The sequence below is a fragment of the Peromyscus californicus genome, unplaced genomic scaffold, assembly GCF_007827085.1.
Source record: "Peromyscus californicus insignis strain IS unplaced genomic scaffold, ASM782708v3 Scaffold_8__1_contigs__length_139910024, whole genome shotgun sequence".
Taxonomy (NCBI): domain Eukaryota; kingdom Metazoa; phylum Chordata; class Mammalia; order Rodentia; family Cricetidae; genus Peromyscus; species Peromyscus californicus.
In genome coordinates, this window is record NW_026294606.1 from 68,213,679 (window position 1) to 68,234,950 (window position 21,272).

A 21,272-nucleotide genomic window follows, 5' to 3' on the forward strand; every position below is an offset into this window, starting at 1 on the left:
CTCTCCTCACATCATCTCCCCTGCATTCCGATCTCAACTCCTTCCCACCCAGCAGCCTCAGCTTGAAGAGTGTTCCCTGGAATGCCTTCTCTGCCTTCAGTAATTTCAAACGTCTACCTGCTCTCTGTTTACAGAACACTCTGTGCTTTCATCCAGCTAACTTTCTAGTTGGTTGAACTATGTTTTTGTGACTAATGGAGTCAAATGGTCCCCCTGGACCTTGAACTCCCTATGTTTAAGGATCTGGGTTATTGTACTGACTTCCTGTTTTGTAACTGGTACCTGACAGACTCGTGCACATGCTCAGCAACATGCAGATGATACTGAGTCAACAGACCAATATGGGTAGTTGGGGTTTTGTCGTTGTTGTTGATTCTGTTTTGTAGTTGTTACCGTTTTTTGCATTTATGCAAAGTAGGGGAGTGATTTCCAGTGCACTTCAGAACTCTGGCCTCTGAATGTGTGTAGCTGTAACAATGTTCTGTGATGAGAGGGTGAGACTTGAGCACAGGGGCTATCGTGGCTTTGAGGCTGAAGACTGCCTTTATGAAACCAGAGCCACTAAAAGAGCTGTCACCCTCAAGCAGAGTCTGTAGCAGGAATCTAAACAGGTCTTATTAATAAAAACAAACCTAAACCAGGTATTGGGGTGTACGCTGGAAGATCAGAGAGAGAGAACAAGCCACAGCTAACCTCACCTGGCCAATTTCTCAGCTGATCTTGTTTCCTCAGAATGGAAGCTTCTATGTCCTCATATCCGAATGGCTCTCAGCTGAACTGTGCTGCTAGAAGCCTGAAAGCTTAACCAGCCAAATGCTTCTAGTTCCTGGTCCTCACGCCTTATATACCTTTCTGCTTTCTACCACCACTCCCTGGGATTAAAGGCTGCTTTCTGGGATTAAAGGCGTGTGTCACCATGCCTGGCCGTTTCCAATGTGGCCTTGAACTCACAGAGATCCAGAGGGATTTCTACCTCTGGAGTGATAGGATTAAAGGTGTGAGTGCCACCATTTTCTAGCCTTTGTATCTAGTGCTGTTCTGTCTCTGACCCCAGATAAGTTTATTAGGGTGCACAATATTTTGGGGAACACAATACCACCACAAGAGTCACTCAGGATGAGATACCTTCCATTCTACTCAAGAAAGTATCTAAAAATTGTGGAGACTTTGGGCATTTCAAAATTAAACTTGTTTTTAACTGATGTATAAAATTATAAAACAGGTGCTGGCAAGACTCAGCAGGTCAAGATGTCTACCACCATGCCTGATGACCTAAGTTCTATCCCCAGGACCCACACAGTGGAAGGTCAGATGTGACTCCTTTTATACATAATTTGTAGCATATGCATACCTACATGTGCACAAAAATAAATAAGTGCAACAAACACATGGACATGTATACATGTTACACCTGGCAAATATTTTGATACATGTGCATCTTGTATAATATTTGAATTAGGTCAAATTTACCTCCTTGAACATTTCTCATTTGTTTCTGGTGAAAACATTCGAAATACTAAATTTTTGAAATATGCCATAATAGATATCTGTAGTCACCCTGCTGTACAATGCAGGTTGTGTGAATTTCTGTGTGTGCATATGTGTGGTCAGGGCATGCCTGAACAGATGTGTGTATGGATGTGCTCGCCCATGTATGAACATATGTGCTCACCTCTGCACACACATGTGGAGGTCAGAGGTTAACATTAGGCCAGAGGTCAGCATCTTTATCTTTTCTACAGTATTTTTTGAAACGGGGTTTCTCACTGAACCTAGGGTTCATGAGTTTGGCTAGGCTGACTAGACAGCAAGCCCCTAGGATCACCTCTCTCTGCTTCTTCTCATTTTACTATGGCTAGAGTGGGCATCACCATGGCAACACATGATGCAAGGGCCAAGAATCCGAACTCGGCGTGCATGCTATCTTCCTAGGCCTCTGTGCCAGGACTTCCTGCTCCTCTGGGTAGCTGATAGCACAGTGCTCAATCTCTTCCTTCCGCTCCCTCTCCTGTCTGTCTCAGCTGCTGTGAGAGCATCCTTTTGCAGCTGGCTTTATTTCTCCGTTGTCTCGGTTGCAGTGTGTTTTCTCCCTCCTCAATAGGAGAAGCACACAACGTGAATAGTAAAGAAACAATCCCCACATTTCATAAGTCATACCCAGGGATGAGACTCCTAGATTTTAAAATGTCATTGACTTCATATGTATGTATCTGTAGTTATTTGTAATTATTTCTATCATCCTTTCTTTGTTATCACTTTACAATATTTTAATTTAAACATACCATAGATTATTACAAAAATACCTCATTGAGCCACTCATTAGGTTTGCAGTGAACTCCATAAATCCTCAGCTATTTGATTAACTTCATTTGATTTGATTACTAAGTAGCTGGACATTAATTGCCAGTACATACGCTCAGCAGCTCCAGATTCTTTACTGGTTTTAGAGACTAGTCTGGTATTTTTAGACCACATTATCTAGAGAAGTTTGTTTCTCCTACTTGTTAATAACACTAAGCAGTTATCTTCACATTTAAAGGCTTCGGTAGCTCTCCTGTCCTGCTGGATGAAGCCTGAACTCTGCTGTGGAGTTTGGGATGCTCTAGTCCGGCCCGGACTGCACTCCTGACCTGAGCTTTCTCTTCCCTTCATTTTTCTTCCCCGTCCATTCCTGCTCCCCAACATGCTCGCTTGGATACTGTGAATTAATTATTGACTCCAAAAGTAACAATACCCAGAGGTGTTTTTAAAATACTGGTTTCATTTCTTTAACTGAGGTTGAAGTAACAGTAGCTTAAACAATATGGGGGGCTTGTTTCTCTTCATATTGTTGCACAATGAAAAGCAGCTGCCCACTGATAGGGCAGCTCCCAGTGAAAGACTGGAAACCTGCTGCTGTGTTTCCATGGACATACAGCGGGCTTTTCTGTGTTCCTTCAGCAGTACATCTACCTTAGACCAGCAGGAAAGCGGAAAGGGCCGGAGGAAGACAAGGTCCAGTCCCTCTAAGAGCATCTAGGAGGTTGGTACATGCCATTTTTGCTTCTTTCTCATTGGCCAGAAGCTAGTCACGTGGCTCCCCAGTTGCTAGGGAAGCTGAATATTTCTCTTAGTACAAGCTCTCTGTCTGTTCTGGTTACTGTGGATGAATTGGTAAGTGAATAGTGAAGGTGCAAGTGTGAATATTTGTCTCCTTTTCTACACGTCATTTGCTGTGCTCAATGCTAGGAATGTACACATAAATAAGGACTGAATTTGTGGGAGAACTAAGTTTAGTTTGAAGACGTTGGACCAGGTGTGGTGATGTGCACCTGTAACCCCAGCACTTAGAAGGCAGAGGCAGGAGGATTAGGAGTTCATGGTCATCCTTCTCTACATAGCACATAATAAATCTGAGGACATCCTGAGTAATGTGAGACCTTGCTTCAAAAAAGCCCAGGGGCTGAAAAGATGCTCAGTAGTAGTTAAGAGCACTTGCTGCTCCTCCGGAACACAGAGTTGGGTTCCTAGCACCTGAGTCATGTGGATCACAACTGCCTGGACTTCCAGTTCCACAGAGTCCTGATGCCTGCTTCTGGCCTCTGCAGGCACCTATACATATGTGGTGCATACACACACACACACACACACACACACACACACACACACACACACACACCAAGAAGTAAAAACACAAATCCCTAAACACACTTTGGGTATATCCTTGCTGCCTTCATGTATTATGGACATGTCATCTACACACATTTTTGCTTGTATATTCTATATAAGCAGATGCATCATGTGTCTAGTCTGCGTGCACATTTCTGTGCTGCATTTACCACCTAGTCACCGGGCATTATTTCCCTGCTTCTTGTTCACTGAGTGCAGGCCTGCCTCCCTTGTAAAAGGAGCCCACACATCTCTGACTTTACAGAGTCTTGTGTGTTCCTTCGAGGGGTAGTTAGGAGCTGTTTGCCTGTATCCCCAATTCCCCTCATCACTGTGTTCTCTTCCCTACATTGTGTCATAAGATTCTGGAGTCCGGTTTGGGCGTGGTGGCACCTGCCTTATGTCAACTCATAAAGGAAGATGGTGACATGGACTCCTCATTAAAAAGAAAGAAAAAAGCCTCACGAATGCATTGTACTTTATTATTTCCTACCCCTAGCATGTTAGCCTGGTGGCAGTAGGATAGCAGACCCCCAGGAAATGTTTGCAGAGTCCACTTGGAGTGCTCAGCACTCTTTCCTGGGTTCTTGAATGGCGGTGTGGGTGGAATCTCTAATGAACTGGGAAACCTCTCACATACTGTATTTAAAAATATCATACTTAATAAAAAGTTAAGTGAATTCCAGATCAAAGTCAGAATCTACCAAGAGAGCACTCTTCCTCCAGTGTTTTTATCTTATTCTAACTTTGACTTCATTTTTATTCTTTGTTTTTATGAAATGTGCCATAAAGAGGCTTTAAAAAAAACCCTGATCCTCTCCACCTCCCTACCCATCTAACTTCATGCTCTCTCTCCTCTCTCTCTCTCTCTCTCTCTCTCTCTCTCTCTCTCCCCCCCTCTGTCTTTGGAAGCAGTTGAGAGAAGGGAAAGAAAATGATCAAAATATATTGTATGAAAACATTGACATTTTATTATATTACTATACTTCTTAATAAAGTTTCTTCAAAAAAATCAAACTGAAATCCTGTATACTAGGAACATATCTTGCATAGTCCAAAAAAATGTTGATCTTCTTCATAAGACAATTTGAAAATCAATTTCCAAATTAATTCAGAAATGTCTCTGACTTAATCAAAGCCTAGTTGTTCTTTATCAGTGGTTCTCAACCTGTGGGTTGTGACTCCTTTGGAGGTTGAATGACCCTTTCACAGGGGTCACAGATCAGATATCCTGCATGTCAGACATTTACATTACAATTCATGACAGTCGCAAAATTACAGTTATGAAGTAGCAGTGAACATAATTTTATGGTCGGGCGTCACCACAACATGAGGAACTCTATTAGAAGGTCACAGCATTAGGAAGATTGAGAACCCCGGCTCTACATAGTCATATTTTTCACCTTAGGTCCTTCAAAAACATGGACTATTATTAGTATGTGATAAGGCCATAGAATTTGGGAGGCTGTATTAAGTCCAAGCTATTAATTATACTACTGCTATATTACCAAACACTGACCATTTGGGGCCTCAGTTCCTCACTCAATCATATAAGAGGTCAGAATTAAAACAGAGACATGTTCCAGTTCTCAGTTGTCAACGAATAACAATATAGGATTGTTACCCAGGCTCTAAAGAAAACACAGGCAAAAGGTTACAAATTAGTCAGCTCTCATTTTCTATGGGCCTAAAGATCATGATGATGGCTGTTGATCTTAGACTACGGTGTGAAATTAATTAATGTACCTTCTTAAGTGATAGAGAGTGACTTGGGTGTGGGGGCAAATTTGGATCAATATGTGTGGCATACTAAAAGGTTATATGAATCATTGCTTATTAGAATGGTTGATATCATCCAAATTAATAGCTGAGTCCCCAGTGCCTTAATGATTCATCTTTCATGGTGCGACATGTACAAGGCCTTAGACAAAGAATGTAAAGATCAGCTCCCAGTCAGAAAACGGTGTCCTTGGGGAATGGCATAAATAATAGTCTACGTGGAGTATTGACTTGTAAGCTCTCTGGCTTATGGAACATTTGGTTTATTGTGTCTAAGTCATAGATGATATATTATTTAACCAATTAATTAGGTCTGACTCTGATCACATTTGCCCGCCAGAGCTGTGTTTATTTAATATGCTTCCATGTAGAAAATGAGTCTTTGGCAACAAGCAGAAGAAAACTGTATAGCCGCAGTGGTTGAGTGAGTCCGGTCCTAAGGCTACTTCAGCAATCTTCCTTACAATTCCTTTGAAATACATACTGCAGGACAAAGCATCTCACAGTGTAAGAGTGGCTCCGTAGTCCTAAGAATCCACAGTGAATTAAAGTCTAGACTCACTCATTTGTCAGTGGAAGGGGGAGGAGGGAGAAAGAGCAAATCAGATATGCCCAAAATGTGACAGAGGTACCAGTGAATCAAGGATGCTGTTGCCAGTCTGTGCATAGTGAAGAGGGCGATATAACAGCCAAGCAGCAGCAGGAGCAGCGTTGTTCTCAGAAACAGTCACATAAACAGCAGCCTGGGTAGGCCTCCTCCCTTCCGAAGCAGCATACTGCAGCCTGGTGAAATGCAAGGCTCTGAGGTTTGAAAATCTCCGGAGGTGAGCATGGCTACTGTAAAAGCCTTGCTCAGAAACCCTGATGATCTGGACAGGCAAAACTCCACATTAGCAATAGTTCCTTTGGGAAGAGAAATGCTACCTTTTCTAGATTTTTGCCAGTAGACAGCTCCCTTAAAGAAAATCTCAAATTACCTGTAGGAAATTTTTAAAAGGCAGACAGAGAGAACAAAGTTTTGGCATGCCTGCAGAAACAGTTGTGTCTGTAAGAGCTACCTAGAGACAGAAGCTAAGGGTTCATTTGCCCATGACTCTTACCTGGGAGTGGAAGGTGGGAAGAAATGGACAGTGGCCGTGACGAGAAGACGAGGCACAGTGCAGCTTGGTGAAGCCTCGCTCCGACTGTGTCCTGCCCCCTCTTCATGCAGTGCTGCGGGCTGGTACATCGCCGGCGAGTACGGGTGTCCTATGTAAGTGTCTATTGCTGTGCAGTCATGCCGAGGAGCTGAAAATGTAACTTGTGTCTGTCTGGTCTGTGTTGCTTCTTTTGGATGCTTTAATCCCCGTGCTGAACCAAACAGAAAATCAATCATTTGTGCCATGAGTTGTCAAGGCACCTGAGGTCTGTGAGATTCTGAGGTCTCTCCAGAGATGGTTTTTTTTTTTTTTTTTTTTTTTTTTTGTGTGTGTGTGTGTGTGTGTGTGTATTTATCTTTTGGGCCAGGTTACTTTCAAAAGGTTGGAAATGACTTGTGGAGGGATCGTTTGGTGTGTATATGTGTGTGTGAGAGGGTATCTATTGTCTCAAATATCTGTATCAGTTCAAACCAGTAGATAGACTCTTTTGCTTGGAGTTTTCATATTTGGATCATGGCATGGGAAAGAAGATTATTTTCTAGATATGAAAGAGTATGGAGCTTGACAAATTACAGACAGCTATGGTGGCTAATGTTAAATCCTATTTTGAAGAGCTTCAGAAAAAGAGTGGATGATAACCGCCTGACGGATGACACAGCTGTTGCAATATCGCCGGCGTCTCCAACAGCTTTATCATTCTGACTGTTTCTCTGAAACAGCCCTTATTTCGTGGACCTGCTGGGTGTTTGCAAAATGGCTGTCTGAGTATTAAATTCTAAAAGGCAGACTCTCACGGATTCTGAAGTATCACTGTTTGAGAGGGTTGGATGTTAATTGAAACACACGGCACTGCTACACATCAGCGGCAGGCTCCGGGGAAGCGCCAGCTTTATTTTTACACTCCTTCTGCGTGCAGCCTCTTTATTTTCAGGGAGCGATGTGAAAGGGAGCAGGCGATTTATGCAGGCTGGCCAGACCGCAGTGCTGAATGGCTTAACGCTGACTTGAGGTTCCTGGATGCAAAACAAATAGAAAATTGACAATGGGCACTGATCAATCCTTCTGGGTATCGCTAAGGAAACCTGTGACCTTGGGAGTTTGGCAAGCAGAAGAGATGCACCTGAGATCTCAGGACAAACAAGGTCAAAATCTGCTGTGTTCTAAAACATAAAGTTGAAGATCAAGCGTGTGAGAAGGGGGGTGACGGGGTCACTACATTCCTATCAGATTTGGAAGATTCCCCCTTTATTAAATAAATAACTAAGGCCTTTAAAAGCTCCCTTAACTGAAAAGATTTTAGAATTGTTGTGTACTCCGATGCTGTTTGTGTTTTGAATGCAACAGCTGACATGTCAGGAGTAAACGTAGTTGTGAGGTAGCCAGCCAAGATTTTATAAAGACGACATCTGCAGAGATGGATGGATTTTTCCAATAGAAAAAATAGTTCACTTTTAATATGATTTGGGAACAAGTGCTATAAACTTTTTCATGTACAAAACTGCCTAAAAATGAAAATTTTAAAATAACTTGACATTAAACACCTCCATTTTCACGAATCACTGAGGACTCTAGCTTCTGTGGCTTTATGTGTTTCTGTTTATTTTTGTGTTGTGACTTAGAAGAAATCTATTGCTGTTTTTGCCTCCTGCATAGGGGTTTCTGAACAAGGCTGCTGTAATTTATTTTCTGCTTGATTTTGCCCCTTTTCTGTGTTACACATGGAAATACATGGAAACAACAGACACTACAATCTGCTTTTGTATTTTTGGAGTGATGACTAAAAAGTATGAACACTTGTTTCTTTATAATTATCAAACTTTTTACCTTGTAGTTTGGATAAGGAGCCACAATAATAAATAGCATGTGTACGTTCTAAAGACGTTGTAAATTCATATACTTAGATCTGGTGTATGATTTTTTCTTTTTAGAATATTTTATCTTGGGACTCTAACCTGTTACCCACAGGCAGCTACTTTGGCTATTTAACTGAACACTGTTTAACCTCTGGTTTTCAGTTTTCTTTACAGATGGCCAACTCAGAGCCATCAGTAGATTGATACTTCCAACTCTGAAGCATACACTGTTTCCTTAGAGGGAAAACACAAGCAATGTATATAATTGTGAGTGAGACCTAAGTTTGTCTGCAAAGTTGGTGGATCTGGGGCTACTCATTAAATTACTGGGTTACAGCATTTCAGAAGGCAGCCCGAACCCCAATATCTATCCTGATGGATGGGGTGTTCTACTGTCATTTCTCAAATAGGTTTTCAATTTTGGGAAATGGCAACTTAGATCATACCAAGACTGAATTCAAATGTTTGTATATACATATAAATCAGATATCTATTATATATATCGTATGTGTAACATGGTCAATTAAACATGTAAATAAGATTACATACATGCTTAGTCACCCATTGCATGACTACCTTTCAGTCAGTGACGGATTGCACATATCACAGAAGTCTAGGCAGATTAGGATGCCTGGTGATTTATCCATCTTAGTTTGTGTAAGTATACCCTATGATGTGTGTGCAGCTACAGGATTGCCTGGATATCCTCAGGCAGGTTATCCACTGCTAAGTGGTGTGTGTGTGTGTGTGTGTGTGTGTGTGTGTGTGTGTGTTCAATCTTCTGGGAGTTTTTCTTCCTTTCTTTTTTAACCATTTTCTTTTTGGGATGACAGCTTTGTTAAGGAATCCTCCTACTCTAACATTGTCTTTTAGAGAGAATGGTGAACATTATGTGGGCAGCCAAGAAACTTCTGTGCACGTGCCGTCTTCCCTCATTTCTAGCTCTTTACCCTTCAGAGCTGCTTTCCTTTAGCTCGCTTCCCTCTCCTGTTCGACACTGGCTTGATATCCAAAACCTGCTCTGTGAGCAGTGAGCCCTGAGTGTGGGCTGGAGAGCCTGGTTTTTCTCTCTAAGACTCAATGCATAAGGCTCTCATTTTGATATGATTGTTTATTTTTGAGATCTAGTCTTCATTATTTTGTTTATCCCTAACAGTAATTTTTTTTTAAGAATCTGGCTTTATACCTAACAGGAAATTCCTATATTTACCTAAACTGCTTTGCTGTTTTATAAAATGGTATAAAAACCTGTCAACTGAATAATTATTATTAATTTAAACATGGAGAGCTCTAATGTGACTTGGAAAACATTGACATTTGCATCCTTTAGGAGAAGGGATTGATTCCTATTCTGCTAAGCGTTTAGTTGAGGTTCAGGTGGCCTTCCATGCTCATAGGTTCCACATTTGTGGATTTCACGGCAGGATCAAAAGTCTCTGAGAGAAGTTCTATCAATATTGAGCCTGAACAGGCCTCTTGTTGTTCCTCAACAGTACAGTATAACGGCTATCGACATTAGTATTGTACTACATGTTAGATTATCTAGATGTGGCTTAAAGTATGCGAGAGAATGGACACAGGTCACGTGCAAATTTCATCCCATTTTATATAGACAACAAACTTCCATCAATTTTGATACCCACAGGGGATGTGGGTACTAAGGTTGTACAGATGTACAGATTGAATATGTCTTGTCTGAAATGCTTAGGAGTAGAAATGTTTGAGATTCTTGAGGTCCTTAAGTTTTTTTTGTTTGGGGAATATTTTCATAGATTTTTTTCCCCTGACTGAGCATCCCTAATCTGAAATTCTGAAATGCTTCAAAATCCAGACTCAAAATATGAGGATGAGTAACCTACAAATCAAACACATCGGAGAGATGGTGCTAAAATTTCAAGGGCTGAGTTTGAGGAATGTGGCTAGCCCTCAAGTCAAGAAAACCTGCCTCGGGGCTGGAGAGATAGCTCAGCAGTTAAGAATATGGACTGCTCTTCCAGAGGAAGTTCCCAGCTCACCACCACCTGTAACTCAACCCTAGGAATCGTATGCTCTTCTGGCCTCTTCACACGTCTGTCCTCACAGGCGCACATTACCACATACATGAAAATGGTTTTGTTGTTGCTGTTGTTTTGTTTTGTTTTAAAGAAACCAGTCACTGCTGACACCTCTGCTATCCCTTCTGTTCACCATTGCCTACTTCCCTTAGTGGAATCATTTACCTGACTTCCAGCATCGTGATTTCCTTTTTCCTGTATCTGAGTCTTCTACAGATGGACACAAACAGAAAGTTTCTCGGCTCATTTACCTGTGCCATTTGTCCTTCATTCATAAGACAGCTCTTGGTGGTTGTAGTTCTATTCTTATTCTTGTGGCTGTATAGTCAGTATTCCATGGTGGACTAAACCATGGTTTAGTCAGTCATTCTCCTGTTGATGGGCATCTTGGTAACTTCCAGTTTGAAGATGCTGTAAACATTACGGTTTTAAACAATTGTGATATGTTGATGTTTAGGCATGCAGTTCTGTTGGATTTGAATCTAAGAGTGAAAGTGTCACATCAGAGGTTACAGGATTCCCATAGTCATCTTAAGTGGGCACTGGTAAGCATCCAAAGCATTCAGTGAGTTTATACTCCTCCTAGCTGGCAGTGCTCTACCAGGGCCTTGCTTGTCTCGTGCACCTGAGCCAGCCTGTGAGCAGGAGTGTCCCATGATGGCTTGCCTTTGCATTTACTGACTAACAAAGTCCGACGTGTGAGCATTTGGCTCTCCTCTGTGCAGTACCTGTTGCAGTACCGTGTTCCTTTTCTTTTAGATCATCTGTCTTTTGAAGCAATTTTGTGGATAAAAGAACTGATAAAGTAGCAACTGGCAATCAGTATGTAACGCAGCATTGGAAGACAGTGTCTATAAAGTGTCTACTTTATATACTTCTATACTATAGAAGACAGTGTCTACTTCCTCAGACTGTGGAAGTAGACTTGGCATAGGTTGGGATTTTGATGAGATCATTTATTTACTACGTCATAGCAGAGAGTTTTCCTCTCTTTTGAGCCTGGTAATTATCCTATATAATCAGGATCCCAGTAGAACACTAAAGATTTGAGAGTAAAAATAAAATAGTTTGTCAGCACATGCATATCAACTACTGTACAGTTGTTTTTGAAAAACCTTGCAGCACTATAAGAGGACCCAGGAGGCAAAACCGTAAGAGAGTAGCAGAGAAGGAAGGGAGGAAAGTGGTAGGTGACTGTCCTGGACTTAGTCATTGCCTAGATTCATTGGTTATTACTAATAATCTTAAAAAGCTTGATAAAGGTGGGGGGAAACTCATCCATACATTATGAATCTCTTGATGAGACAACATTTTTGTGAGGCTCTAATAATCTTTTAACTTTTAGAGCATTTAACTGAGATCACCACGTGTGTTACTTTTGTGCATTTAGCATGACTTAGTCATTCGGAGCATCATCTATGATTAATACGGTTGGTTGCCTCATGCACAGTCTCTTAAGTTAACTGTTTTTGCCTGCTTTTTAAGTCATATTAAAGAACGGATAACGAAATTGTGGAATATGCTCACCCCTGTCATTTTCCTCAGCTGTAAAGAAAAATGAAATTTGCAGGAAATGGATGGATCTGGAAAGTATTGTGCTATGTGAGATGACCCAGGCTCAGAAGGACAGACATTGTATGTTCTCTCACAGGCAGATCCTAACTCCAAATGTTTGTGTGTATAAGACTAAGGTGATATTATGAGAGTGAGTCTAGACTGTGGAACTAAAGAGGAGAGCAGGAGCGGAGGAGAGTGGTTTGGGGGTCAGGGGAAGATGCCTGTGACATGAAAGCAGAAGGGGAGAGCGGGGAGAGCAGTGGAGGGAAGAGGGAGGCCACAGCAGAGAAAAGACCAACAACAAAACCGATCTTGTTTGAAAAGTGCCAGAATAAAGCTTAACTCTTTGTATGCTGATAATAATGCGTAAGATAACCTCAAAGGTAGACAAGGTGAATTACCGAGTCATAGGGGAGAAGCCGTCCCTCAAGGCAGTGAACTCACTGTATTGCTAAAGGGCTCAGCAGCTGACGGTAGCTGAGCTGAGACTCACACGATGAAATGAGCCCTTCTTTCTCTGGGTGCCGTGTTTTGTTCATTTTACTTGGAATGTATTCCTATAGTTAAAGAATTGGATTATAATTAAATTTAATTAACATGAAAATTTTATAATGCTTTGGAGCATAAAAATCAATGGTAATTGAACTTGAGACGAGCTGCTGTTCCAGCTGATAGAGGTTGGTGCTTAGCGGGATTGCAGGTCCTGTCCAGCTCGCCTTGTAAGTTTTCACTCATGATTCATGCTTTTCTCCAAATGGTACCAGTCGAGGGAAATTCTAAGGTGTTCTTAAGGATGGTGTTTTGACTTTTAAGGCCTGCCTTTTAAATCATGTGTAGGACCATGGAGATGGCCCAGAAGGTGAAGACACATACCACCAAGCTATAAGACCTCAGTTCTATACCCAGAACCCACATGGTGGAAGGAGAGAACCCACTCCAAAACTTATCTTCTGACCTCCATACATGCACTGAGACACACATGCCCACACACGCCACACAAAATATATAAAATTTCATAAAAAATTTAAGTCGTATTTATATATGAGAGTTCTGACCTTCCAGATTTGAGACATGAGTTTTAATAGCTTTTAACTTTGTCCCTATTAAAAATCTTTTGCCGGGCAGTGGTGGCGCACGCCTTTAATCCCAGCACTCGGGAGGCAGAGCCAGGCGGATCTCTGTGAGTTCGAGGCCAGCCTGGACTACCAAGTGAGTCCCAGGAAAGGCGCAAAACTACACAGAGAAACCCTGTCTCGAAAAACCAAAAAAAAAAAAAAAAATTTTTTATTCTACCCTTCAAATTTTATTTTTTTAATATTACATTTATTTATTTGTGTGTGGGAGAGCTACACACACCAAGACACTTACATGAAAGTCAGAGGACAGCTTTCAGGAGTTGGTTCTCTCCTTCCACCGTGTGGGTCCTGAGAATTAAACTCAGCTTGTCTGGCCTAGCAGCAGGCACCTTTACCCACTGAACCAGCCTGACCCTTTGGTTTTTTAAAACTAGCACAGTGTCCTACTTTTCTATTTGCTAACTCATATCCCTGTATCTTGGAAGTGAGATGGTCCTTAAGAAGGTATATGTCTACGTGGGAGCAATGTGTCTAAGCCTCAGAAATACCAAACCTGAGCATTTAAATGCTGTGCAATACAAGTACTACTGAAGGCTTTACTTTTTCAGAGCTTTAAATTTTGCTTGAATTATTAGCTTCTCTCTGCTGACATCCTATTACTACAGAAGGAGATAAGTGAACATTTCATGACCATTTCGTTCCGTACGTATTAAGGGGCTCAGATGGGGAAATGAAATGAGGTCGAGAGCTAGCCACTTCTGTGCAGGTGAGAGGACAAGTTTGCTGGAGAATTTTCTGGCAACTGGAACGTTCAGTTGCTTGAATCCTCCCGAGCAAGTCCTGGGTCACTATGCATTTCTTCACCTGAGAGAGACAGGTCCATACATGAATGAAAACATACTGCAAAGCAGGGATCTACAGCTTGTATGCCAAAAAGGTTTGGGGAGACTTGCTCCATTACAGTGGGACTCAAGGTCCTTTTTGTGCAGTGAGGACTCCCGAGGGAGTGCTGCCTAATAGTTTCCTGTGATTATTATGCATGCTGAGCTATGCGAGGAAATGCATACCTTCACTCCAGTGTGAACTGCTTCAATTGTTGCTTCCAGCCATCCCTGCAACAAGCACCTTCACCTGTGCTGAGCGTGGGCCATCACTTCGGGGAGTGTGTTCACTGCTGTAAAGGGGGGTTTTGTAAAGTGTGCAGACTGGTGCAGAACTGCCTGAGTCATACCCACCTGTTCATTCATGAAGCGATTACCATGTTCATTGTCTTCCCTCTGAGCATCTCTGAAAGTTATAAATATTAAGATGAAGTTGACCTCTGACCTCTGTCCTCAGAAAAGCCTACTTCAATGATGGAGCTGTATGTGTTTATGAAACACCGGTGCGTGTTTAGTTTGACAGAATCTGACAGTTGGTGAACCGACCACATGCCACCTGTGGTGAAGAATACCACGATGGCACTAAAGATCTTACAAAGCTAGAGCTGACATGTAGGAATTCCAGCCACAGACAGTATTTTATATGAAAATCAAGCTTCAGGACCATGTCTATAGTCTAATAACGTTTTTCCCAAAAAAACGTTGCTATTGATATCTGTATGAGAGGAATTCACAAAGTCTATGCTGGTGTGTGGGCAGCTCACAGAAATGGGGCCATCAAGATACAGATGAGAGCTTGCTTGTTACTTGATCAAGTATTTGATGAGTAAGTTTTATCTTGTGATAAATATTTGGTGTGATAAATAGCTTCATTCTTTGTCTTTTTCCAGAAAACATTATAAAATAGGAATTTGTAGGGTTGGAGATATGGCTCAGGAGTAGAGTGATTTCCTAGAATGCACAAGGTCCTAGTCCAATTTCCAGTACCATGCTAATTATATATATATGTATAAATATATATACACACATATATTTCTATAATATATGTTCATTGTATAAAAATTGCATATAGCATATATTTAATACTTGTTTTTAATTAAGATTTATGTACTAATACATTAGAAAATACTTAATCTGAAGTGTATTGGGTGATAACCTTGCTTGAGAAACTGGCATGTATATTCAGAATACACTGGAGTCACAGGGTATTCTAGGCAGGTGTCCTTCTGTGCAGCAAGAGCAGATGCTCTGCTTTGCAGGCTACAATTGTTTATTTGTACCCTAGTATGGTGTGCTATCTTAGTCAGTGTTTCCCTTTTCCCAATGTCCATTTCCACCTCCACCTCATTGGCAGGTTAAAGGGCCCCTTTTAACTCATGCTTCTGTGTAGCTTGAGTTTTCCTGCCTGGCCCACAGTCAGGACAAATCTTTGTCACCCACAGTCCCACAGCCGCTGAGACCCGACCAAGTAAACACAGAGACTTATATTGGTTACAAACTGTATGGCCGTGGCAGGCTTTTTGCTAACTGTTCTTACAGCTTAAATTAATCCATTTCTATTAATCTATACCTTGCCACGTGGCTTGTGGCTTACCAGTACTTTACATCTTCCTTGTCCTCATGGCGGCTGGCAGTGTCTCTCTTGCCCAGCTTCCTGTTCTCTCAATTCTCTCTGTTAGTCCCACCTATACTTCCTGCCTGGCCACTGACCAATCAGTGATTTATTCATTGACCAATCAGCAACACATTTGACATACAGACCATCCCACAGCACTTCTGTCTGATCTAGATACCCGCTCATTGTCCCTGTCCTTTTCCTGAAGATCCCAACCAAGCAGAACAGAGCTCTGGGCTCGGACTTCAATTCTTAAGCAGCTCGTTATTTCACTCCCAAAAGACCACAGCAACGTCCTGATTATTGTCCCATCTTTCTTTCCATTCTTCATCAATATGTTCCCAACAATCCTAGGGTTACACTGGTGTCTTTCCGCCACTTAAAACCCTCAGCTGGATGCCATTCTCTGAAAATTCCAGTGCAGTCTGAGCAACATACTCCTGGACCCTTCATGATCAAGCCCCCGTGAGCTTCCTCAGCCTTCACCCTGAGCCCCTTCACAATCTCAAGTCCCAGTGACATTGAACGCTAGGCAGAGTCTCAAGGCCCTGGCCTCTTTCACCCTCATACCCTCAGTGGAAGATTTTACCCATGCTTGGTTAGCTAGTCCTGTTGCTTTTACTCTTAAAGGCACCCACTCTATATATCATACTGTGCCTTTTATTTATCTGTCCCCTCTGAACTCCACACTTTCTCTGCTCCTTCTTTACTGCGCATCCCTGTGGCCCAGCAAAAATACTCAGCCCTAGACACACTCTCAGTAGACGTAATGAGTAAATATAAAACTCATGCCAGGGAGAAACTAGCAGATTCTTATTTCCCCGCTGCCACCCTCTGTTCTCATGCGTCAATGTAATATGAAGTTTTCATTGTATATGTGTGCAGAATTCATCAGAGATTTGTATGTATAAACACACAAGAGCTTTGGTATAGTATGCAGTTCTTGTGAATATGGATGAAGTAGAAAATGGCTTGTTGCTGAAGTTTTAAATTGTCTAATCAGTTTATTCTATTGATCTCTTTTCACTGTGTATAGTCCATTTCTTTCAAAAGTTTAGATTAAAAGAATCAGATTCCTCCCCAGTAACAAGAAGCCCTTCAAATACAGAGGAGATCTCAGTTCTGATTGGAATGATGAAACTTACTAAAAACCACAAACTAAGTTACAAAGTAGGAAAATACGTTCTCTAAAAACAAACAAACAAAAATTTTGAATTATCATTAAGCATACCATTTAAAAACAAACACACTCAGACTGGAGAGATTGCTCAGTACAGAAGAATACCTGCATGCAAACATAAGGACCCGAGTTCAAATCCCTAGCACTCACACAAAATGAGGCATGGTTACAGATGCCTGTACCTCTAACATGGAGGAAGAGGGCAGAGTGAGGAGGAGCCCAAGAGCTCCCTAGCTGCCATTCCCAAATCTACAACCTTCCAGGTCAGTGACAGAGCTTGTCGCAAGGCAGTAAAGTGGGGAGCAGTGGAAGAAGACTCTCGGAGCCCTGTTCTGCATATGCACACTTGCATGTGTGCACTTGCTCACTCACAGACACACACCACACATACACCATACACAAATATGTGAATAAATAAACACAATACACCACTGGATTTCATGAACCCTTGAAGTAAAGGTTTAATAGCTACATGTGTTAAAAATCATCCCTGGCATCCTTATCATGAATAAAGTCAGCGGCTCCATTTTTAGGAGCTGTGCTGTTCATCACCAGCCCCCTCCCTTCCAAGTCCTGGCTCAGGCAGGTAGCTGCCTTTTGTGTAGCTTTGCAGCCTTTCGTCACAGGGTGACCTTTCTGCTGAATAGACCTGCTTCCCAGGACTCCTGTGTTCCGTGTCTTTCTTGCTATTACATTGAGAGAGCAGCCACTTCTCTGTGAATCGCCCACAGCAGCAGCTTCCTTCTGTGGTGACTGTCTTTTGTTCTTCCCTGAACTTTTGTGATATGCATGTGGCCCTTCTCCTCCCCAGGACGAAAGGAAGAAAGGATTTATGTAATCTCTGATTTCCAGACAACAAGCCTGAATAAACTAGTGAGAGCAAAGCAGCTTCAGGCTGCTCCCAAAGCACATTCCATCACTTGACTTCTTACTTTCGTGTTTTGTTTTCTCCCTTCTCTTTCTCCCTCTCCCTTATTCCTTCCTTCTTCCCCTTCTCCTTTCTTTCTCTTCCCTTTCTCTTTAGTAATAATGTTACAGTGAGTCTGAGACTTCACCTAAATTCCCCACCACCTCCCCTATGATCTTTCACAATCAGTTTTTTTCCCCTTGATGTCAAGAGACAAATAACACAATTGTAGTTTTCACAGAAATAGATCTTAATATTTTTCCAACAAAGGTGAGTGGGGTGCTGTCTGAGTAGATGTACATACTTCTCGGTGACTGTCAAGTGTCCTCAGTAAGGGGAGCGCAATCTGATAGCTGGAGAAGGGGTAGCTAAAAACAAATCCTATGACTGGGTAGGAATATAACTCAATGGTAGAATACTTGTCTACCATGCATCAGGCCCTGGCCTGGATTCAACTCCAGCCCCACGAAAGTCCATCATCATCATTAGCATCACTGCCACCACCACCATGATCACCACAGCCACTATCATGATGACCACCACCACCACCATGATTACCACCACCACTACCATCATCATCATGCAACTGGAAGATATGGCATCTTCTCTTGTCTTCTCCTCCAGGTTTCATGCTTCTGTATTTATAACAACTTTCTAGATCTTTACAGAGGCTAAATATCATAAGGTTTCCTGGTGATAAATAATAGAAATAACCTTTTTAAATTTAAACATAAAATCCATAGGCAGCTTGTAGCAATGTTTTCAGTGTATTCCTCATCACTAACATTGAAAATCCTTCAGATTCTTCTCAGTCGGTAAATAAGTGAACTACAGTCCTGCAAATGTGAGTCAGAGGGATGACTCCTTTCATGTTGTTTTAAATAATCTGCCCATGTGATGTGATATGATGTGATCTGTGTGTGTGTGTGTGTGTGTGTGTGTGTGTGTGTGTGTGTGTGTGTGTGTATACACAAGTTCATATGCACATATTCACATGTCTGTGGAGGACAGACAACAACCTAAGCTGTTATTCCTCAGGAGCTATCTGCTCAGGTCTTTCACTAAACTGAAACTCACTGAGTAGAGCAGGCTGGCTAGCCAGGAAGTGCTGGGTGTCTTGCACACATCTGTTCCTCCCCAGCTCTGAGAAAGCAAGCATACCATGCCCAGCTTCTTTTCACATGGGCCCTGAGGATCAAACTCAGGTCCTCCTGCTTACAAGGCAAGTACTTTCCTGGCTTCGCATCTCCCCAACCCCGTGTGATTGTAATGTACACTGTGATTTGAGGTCCATTAACCAATGGGAGAACTGAGAAAAATCGCAGGAAGTCTGAAAGTTGGCTCTAAGCATCTGGAATCCTTCCTCTGTGGGCAGTTGGCTTATGTTAGGTCAATTTGTGTAGTTATTCAAAATTCAGATTTCTGGAAAAGGGAGGAGGGATCAGAGTGGCCCAGCTATATCTCCTCTGGCCCAAGAGGAAGAACCACTTGAGTGACACTGTCATCAACCCTGCATATCGTGGAGGACAATGGTCTCTCAAAGGGAAATTCAAATGTTCTTTGCAGAAAAGGGGAGGCATGATCTGTGTGATTACACACTACAGAGGTTCTTCATATAGAAATAGAATACAATGAAATCATGCTTTGAAGGCAAATGTGTGTCCTGTGTGGATTAGTTATGTTTACAGTTGCTGGGATATGTAACAACTCAAGGAAGGAAGAGTAATGGCTCCCAATTCGAGGTGCAGGCCATCACGGTGGGGTATCCAAAGCAACAGGAGCAAGCCTAAAACCACTGGTCACCTCACAGTCAGCACTTAGGAAGTAGGAGGAAAGAGGTATGTTGCTCAAATGTTAAATGGTCTTTTAATTAAATAAACAAAAATAAAAACAAAACAAAAAAACCACCTGGGCCAGATATTGGCATAAATGCTGAAAGATCAGAGAGATAAAGGAACAAGCCACAGCCACCTCTTACCTCTAGGACTCCTCAGCCTGAAAAGCCTTTAGTTCCTTTCTCCTCATGCCTTATTTACCTTTCTCCACCCAGCCATCACTTCCTTCTTAGTGCTGGGATGAAAGGCGTGTGACTCCCAAGCAAAGGCATGAGATCTCAAGTGCTGGGATTAAAGGTGTGTGCCACCACTGCCTGGCTCTGTTTCTCTCCTACACTGAATCATTCTCATGTAATCCAGGGTAGCTTTGAACTCACAGAGATCCAGATGGATCTCTGCCTCCCAAGTGCTAGGATTAAAGGTGTGTGCCACCACTGCCTGGCCTCTATGTTTAATCTAGTGGCTTATTCTGTTCTCTGATCTTCAGGTAAATTTTATTAGGGTACACAGTGAATCACCACAGAAGTGAATACGTGCACTCAGCTCCTTCCCTTCTTCTCATATAGTCTTGGATCCCAGCCCAGGTAGTGCTTCAGCCCAGAGTGGGTAGGACCTCCCACCTCAATTACTTGTCACAACAATCTCCCACAGGCGTGCCTAGATGCCTATCTCCCAGTGATTCTAGATCTCATGGAGCTGACAGTTGAGGTTAAGCATCACACTGTGGTTAAAGCTCAGAAGTGAAGAAGCTTTCACGGAGTCCATGATGGCGGTGTGGATTGGTCTAGGTTCTCTGTATGTAAATGAACATTATGGAATGGATAGGTAAGATCAATGAGTTTATGAGGAAGAGTTCAGAACTGCCTCTGCAGTGGGATTTACACCTGGTAAAAACAGAGTAAAGACTCAGTAAACATTTGAATTGAATTTAGTAATTTGTGATAACAGTAAAGAGTCCATTCATATATTTTAAAGTTGTATGTTTCATATTGAATTACAATGTTGAATGTCATTAAAAATTTATAGAATTAGTCCAGAAACACTTAAAAGAGTATATTGATAAGAGCCCAAGCTCAAGCAAGTGAGTCTGACTGCAGGGACCATGGCGTGAGTGGACTCGGCTAGGAAAAGTCCAGAACAGATACTGCAACTATGATAGCTTACTTCTAAGATGTCTAATTAACCTCCAACTGTAAAGGGATTGTAGATGGTGAAAAATGGCTAGGATGTCTCTTGTAGGTGTCTGATGGGCTGTGCTTTTGCAAAGCTCATTGGCAACTTTCAGTAGATCAGTATTAACTTTGCCTTAAATCTATTGACTTGCACACTTTCAACTGATTTTGTTTGTACATGTGTTTGTGTGGTATATGACTGGGTAGTGCTTGTGTGTGGGTGTGCATGCATGTGTGTGGAGGCAAGAGGTCTGCATCCAGGGTCTCCCTCCATTGTTCTCCACCCTATTCTTTTGTTTGCTTTTGTCGTTACATTCCTTGTTTCATGAGGGGAACACGTGCCACAGTGTGTACCTGAAGGTCACTGGTCAGCTCACCCTAGTTGCTTCTCTCCTGCCACCTGGTGGGTCTCAGGCTGACTCAGATTGTCACTCCTGACAGCAGTCACCTTCACCAAGTGAGCTGTGTCCCCAGACTTGCCACCTTTTATTTTAATTGTAGAGAGGATCTCACTCTGTAGCCTTTGATAACTTTGAACTCATAGAAATTGGCCTGCCTCTACTTCCTAACTGCTAG

At 42.1% G+C, this 21,272-nt stretch overlaps 1 protein-coding gene across 9 annotated transcripts in view; it reads left to right on the forward strand.

Moving 5' to 3' along the window:
- The window catches only part of Cacnb2 (calcium voltage-gated channel auxiliary subunit beta 2), a 434,620-nt gene that overhangs the window by 194,156 nt on the left and 219,192 nt on the right, over positions 1 to 21,272 (forward strand). The window contains exon 1 of one of the 9 annotated variants that reach the window (XM_052729668.1): positions 6,146 to 6,679. The exons of the other annotated variants lie outside the window; for them this stretch is intronic. Within the exon in view, the coding sequence (XP_052585628.1) occupies positions 6,632 to 6,679 (48 nt within the window). The 5' untranslated portion in view covers positions 6,146 to 6,631. Of the gene's footprint in view, positions 1 to 6,145; positions 6,680 to 21,272 lie in introns of those variants that run through there. 9 annotated transcript variants of the gene reach the window in all.